At 43.7% G+C, this 6,000-nt stretch overlaps 1 protein-coding gene across 7 annotated transcripts in view; it reads left to right on the top strand.

The window, feature by feature from the left end:
- The first annotated feature begins 828 nt into the window (after positions 1–828).
- The window catches only part of LOC126248992 (SAM and SH3 domain-containing protein 1-like), a 769,734-nt gene continuing 764,562 nt past the window's right edge, over positions 829–6,000 (top strand). For all 7 annotated transcript variants that reach the window (XM_049950603.1, XM_049950597.1, XM_049950588.1 and 4 more), the window contains exon 1: positions 829–849. In XM_049950603.1, coding sequence (XP_049806560.1) covers positions 844–849 — 6 coding nt within the window. In that variant the 5' untranslated portion in view covers positions 829–843. The remainder of the gene's footprint in view (positions 850–6,000) is intronic.

The raw sequence follows: 6,000 nt of genomic DNA, 5'->3' as shown, positions 1-6,000 counted from the left end.
CGGAATGCGTCTTCGTTATCGAACTCTGGAGGCAATGGTCAAAGCCGGCTATATGGGCATTAATTATGCCGCCGCTCACAAATTCATACAGGCAGCTACACCGGGCGTAGGAGGAGGGAAAGCGCAAGGTGCAGGCCAGGGGAGAGCCGCTATCGACCTGCCGGGCTCCGCGGACTCCTCGTTTGCCACTGAAGCGTCGCTCCCTTCCCTTCTCTCTCCTTGCGCCATCAGTCTCAGCCGGATCCGCTGGTCGGAAAAAGTTAAATAAATAGCGCCGCAGCGAGCGCTGGAGGTGGGGAAATGCATACGTCACGCTTCGCTAGCCCCGCCGCGTTTGTGTCCTTTTTCCCTTCTCGCCACAATCCTGATGCTTTTGTTTCAGTGCGGAAGCTCTGCCCTCTCTAGCTACGACGAGATGGCGTTCTTGCGTGACAGGAAGAAGGTGTTTTAGCTATTACCAAAACCGAAATTTCGATACATTCATAAGCACGAGGTGCAGTCAGAAAGTTTTTACTGTCACCTCGAAAAATTAAGTTACGCAATTAATTTTTTGTATATTTGCGGGTACAAGTATGCATTCCTGGTACACGCTGAAATCGCGGGGCCCCAGTACAGTATCACGCCGCTAGAAGAACCAAGTCAAAGTGTTGCAGCCGATTGATGAGGTGGAGTAACTTAAACTCCGTCCACAGGCCATGGCGAACCCATCGGTACCGACCGACCAGCGTGTCATCCGCAGCCAGTGGCGTCCATGGTTCCGATATGGAGGGGATAAGCGCAAAGCTATCCTGGTCTTCGTCAGTTTACTGCTCTGGAGACCCTACTCCTCGGTGAAGTAGCATCATGAGGGTGATTGCACTCCGTACCAATCATTCCCCCCCCCCCCCCCCCCCCCGCCCTCCGCAGGGATAAATCCCTGGCAGTACAGGGAATTGAAGCCGACTCGTACGCAAGGAAGTGAGCCGCGCTAAAAACATTTTTTTTTTTATTTCTTGGACACCTTACCACCTCTTCAGCCCGTACTAACGCTAACCAAATACTTCTTTACCGTACCACTCTACAAACGCGGCCGATGAAGTGTAATATCATATTGTAACTATAGTCCGATTAAAATTACTTGATAGTTGACGTCAGTCACTTGGCTGCTACAGTGTTGCCAACATCTGCTTCCGGCTACCACTCCGTTATAGATGACACACAGACACGGCGGGTCACTTCACAAGCTCTCTTAATGTGTAACGCGGAGCAGTGTTGAAAGTGGTCGCCCCGCGACATACGTCAGAAATGCGAGATCCTCTGTCGACAGCTGATTTTAAGTGACGAGTGACTAAATTGCAGCAGACGACGCGTTTTGTAGCCCTGAATTTAAATTCAGACAACCTCGGTGTCTGCCATGTATCCGAGAAAATGGCTGTCAACAGTCTGCGGCAAAAGTAAAACGATGATCGCTTCGTTCACGGCCATTAAAGCTAACCACTACGAGCAAACTCAAGACAGAAGAAATTCAGTTTCAGCGCTAAAAAGAAACTGTGATTTCTCACTGTCATTTGTTATCTGAAACTATCGTCACACTAGCTACACGAGCTGCCATGTCACCAATCAGTGAGCCGTCGGCCTTGGCACTTAGTTGTAGATTACAGGCGACACAGGCAGATTCCAAACGAAGAAAGGTTGATAGGAGGAAAAATAAGAGCAAGTAGAAAAGGTCTATACGGTGATGAAAATAACATAACACGGCGAAATATTAGAAATAAGAAATTACATTTAAACCATTTAACTGAATAAAAAAATCAAACTCTGTATTAGATTTAGAAATTTAAAAATGTTTAATTTATTTGCTGAGATTCGAACCTCAGACCTTCTACAAAAAAGGTTTCTACGCTGACCATTGCCCTATGCCCCATCATTGCCGTAGATTTATGTGTAATCGTGTTCAAATGGTTCAAATGGCTCTGAGCACTATGGGACTTAACATCTGATGTCATCAGTCCCCTAGAACTTACAACTACGTAAACCTAACAAACCTAAGGACATCACACACATCCATGACCGAGGCAGGATTCGAACCTGCGACCGTAGCGGTCGCGCGGTTCCAGACTGAAGCGCCTAGAACCGCTCGGCCACTTCGGTGTAATCGTGTTCACCCAGTCGCAACTATGAATTGCAGCCTTCAAAAATTTAGCTTTATGCAATGTTGTGCGAAGTTTACTTAATGTAAGCTGATCCCTGTTGTTATAACTGTATACATGACGCTGAATCGTGTCTTGTGCGGAAGGATTCAGAAGTGTTCATCAGAGATGCGTATAAAACGCGTGTATTTCATTAGCATCGTGTGTGTGTGTGTGTGTGTGTGTGTGTGTGTGTGTGTGTGTGTGTGTGTGTGTGTGTTTGGTTATCATGTCTGATGAAATACGAAATAGAACTGTCAGACCCATGATTCGAGATCCAAACATAGCAAGAAGGAAAGCTGGACAAGGAATTGGAAGTGACCTGAACAATTTAGTAACATTCTTCCACAGATAAAACGAAAGAACTTATGTACTGGGGAAAAATAGTGAATCATATTTAGCTCATGTACCAGAATAGAATCATAATTTGCGTTCATTTCCGTTACTGCAAGGCACAGTGTCTGATCAAGGAGTGAAGTGTTGCGTCAAACTAGGAAGCTGTGTGTGTTTTTGTTGTTCTACATTCCGGTAGCTGTCTAGAAGGTAATTCAGAATGAGATAAGACTTGGTACAGAACATGTAAATTCGTGTGTAACTCACCGTAAACAGCGTTTACCGTACCAGACAATGAATAGCTCATAAGTAAGAAGAATCGTTCATACAAACTTCGTTTGGTAATTACAACTGTCTGCAGATCAGATGTCTAACTTAAAAAGAGAAATATTGTCGATGGTAAAACAATGTCAGGAATACAGCCTGGAAGCGAAATGTGTTGACTAACTATCGAAGATGGGTTTCATTGAATATTTTGAAGTGAACAATTACGTGGACTCCGATAATTTGTAACAACATAATTCCTATCGTTAATTTTATTTTAATATCAGTTACCATTGTATACGTACTGCTTTTAGTTTCCGTAATCAGATTACATTTATGAGAATTTTTATAAACATTTTGGGAATATCAGCAATCACAAAGAAGATTAATAAAATATTATTTGGAAAAGTCAGGAGCACACAAACACGCTTTTGTTGGTGAGAGTTGGCCGGTTTCAACACGATATGGAACATCTCCGGACTATACTCCAGTTCGGACACTGCTTGAGCAGTATCCACAGTTCTCTCTCCGTGCTATCGTCTCCACACGTCTTCACGGGGGTGTGGTCCGAAGGTGATACACATCGAGTCGAAACCGATCACCACTTTCGAGTAAAAGTGGTTTTACGCGTTCAAGGCTGTGTGATAATTCATCACATTTATGACAGTTTATTCTACACCGATGTCCCCTGAATGACTAAGAGCTAAATAACCGAGTATGAAATATGAGTTGTTTATAATATCCTTTTTTATCTTTATTAAATTGGATGTAAGTGTTAATGAAGCTAGACATATATTTATAATGCATACATTACTTTAACTGGCATGCTTTATCTTAATACAGTCCAACCGTCGCTTCTGCCATTTCCTGCTCTTATTACTTTATCTGCAAATATGAAATTTTACGTTGGCAACGGTTCCAATCTGTGTCGCTTGTCACCACGTCACTACGGTGATTTTTGCTTGCGGTCGACGTGACTGTATGGTATTGTGTCCATACGGTCGCAAACGGTAAATATAATGCATAATTACGTAGTCTACACGAGTTTAATTAATCAGCGCGGCTTCACATAAAGCCACAGTCAACATTCATCATCCGTTTTACGATAGCTGCAACGTGCCGCCTTAAATTAATGCGGCAGTTCAAACATCGCCTCATTTAGGCTGCAATATATGCACGAAGACAATTTAATTACTTCCAGTAAATATTTGCGAAGTGACTGTTTTTCCGTATTAGCGCTGTCCGTTAAAAATTAAAGTAATACATTTTGGCAGTACCGTGCGCCTGATACACAATCTCTCATCTCACTTTCATCCTTACAAAATATTCCTGCAGAATATGCGCATTAAGTTCATTTTTATACAAAATGCAACTCAACAATTTGGAAGAGTCCTTCCATATATTGATGAGAGACCTCGCCCCGTGATAGTGTGATCAGTGTACTTGCTCTCAAAATTCCTTACTCTGCTAGTAGAATTTTGATCGGAGTTAGATTTTGACGCTTTTACTGTAATAAATGTACAAGCCTAGAAAAGCAAGAGCCTTAAGAATATAATCTAGTAGTCTACGCTGAAATATGAGTCGATTCTATTCGGCCGTTGTATAAAGGGCGATAAAAAAGTCATCGTTTGAGGACATAGCCGCAAAGTATATGCAAGGTAGTGCGACTCCGATGCGGGTATATAAACACTGACATGTAGGCAAGAAACCAGTGTGGCATTCGTCTCTTTCCGACGAGCCTGTGGTAAATGCAGGAACGTGAACTATGGCGACGTTGCTGCCAAATGGGTCCAAACATGACCGACGTGATGATCTTTTCTTAGTTGCCGAAGAATAAACACCGGTAGACATCAGTCTGAGAATGAGGAAGGTGTATGGGGCGCCATGTCCGTCGAAAAACACCGCTGTGGAACGTTGCGCCAAGTTCCGTGCTAGTCGCGATTCGACGCGAGACCAACCCGCCCCTCACCATATCGCAAAAGGTCGTAACGCTGAAGTTACTCCAACGCAAGCGGGAGACACTCAAGCACCAGCCCTATAGTTCTGATGTCTCCCCATGTGATTATCACACCCTAGGTATCTCAAAAAAGGCCTTGAAGAGTCGAAGATAACTCTCGGACGAGGGTGTACAGCAAGACGAGTTGTTTTACCAAACTGGTACCTTCATGCTGGTGCATCGGTGGGATGTTTACCTCAATTCTCAGGGGTTTTTGTCTCATTGGCGCCGGACGTGGTGGCCGAGCGGTTCTAGGCGCTACAGTCTGGAACCACGAGACCAGTACGGTCGCAGGTTCGAATCCTGCCTCGGGCATGGATGTGTGTGATGTCCTTAGGTTAGTTAGGTTTAAGTAGTTCTAAGTTCTAGGGGACTGATGACCTGATAAGTTAAGTCCCATAGTGCTCAGAGCCATTTGAACTATTTTTTTTCTCTCATTGGCATAACGATTCTGGGCTATAAGGCCCTCGAAAGGAAACTTTTTGATTGCCAATTATATTTCGATCAATAGTCGTCCTTCATATCAGCATTTGCGTCAAAATGTGTCTGAATTGAACGAGGTGGAGCTACTCAGTTGTGCACCTTTGAAGAAAACTACATTTGGTGGCAAACTCTTCTGCGAAATACGTTAGCCGTTCTTGCAGAGTCCCCGGGCGAACAACCAGATGGCCCTTGCAGCCGTGCACAACATTTAGACGACAGACGGAGTTGGCATTAGTCCATTAGCATGCCTGAGAAAAACAATCCGGTATTTTTGACAACAATCTACATAGCTGCCATGACGAGCTGTCCATTCACCCACGAGGACTTTATAATTATGTGATACAATGGAAAAAACCGAAGAAACATAAGCGTTGAGAAAGAATATTTCACCACACAGCGATAACGTCTTGACAGATTACAACTGTGTGCCAGATTAGGACTTACAGATTCATAAAAAAAAAAGACGACACTTCAGTGACTTTAGATGCTGTTCAGTTTGGCCAGTTCCAAGACTTGAAAGTCTGGCAAAGCAGCGACCCTTATTCTCTTTCATTTTGCTGTATGATGTAGTACTGTACAAAAATGATTTTGCGATCAGTGACTTGATGAAACGTTCCCTAATACAGAGATCGGACAAAAATGTGGGAACACCACGAGAAGTGCATGCTTAATCATAAATGCAGACGCTAGTCAAGTCTGCAGAACGCACTGTTATACGTATTTGGTAACGCACGGCACCTGTGCAATGTCCTAATA

The sequence above is a fragment of the Schistocerca nitens genome, chromosome 1, assembly GCF_023898315.1.
Source record: "Schistocerca nitens isolate TAMUIC-IGC-003100 chromosome 1, iqSchNite1.1, whole genome shotgun sequence".
In the NCBI taxonomy this organism is placed as follows: domain Eukaryota; kingdom Metazoa; phylum Arthropoda; class Insecta; order Orthoptera; family Acrididae; genus Schistocerca; species Schistocerca nitens.
This window is presented reverse-complemented; position numbering and strand designations above follow the sequence as displayed.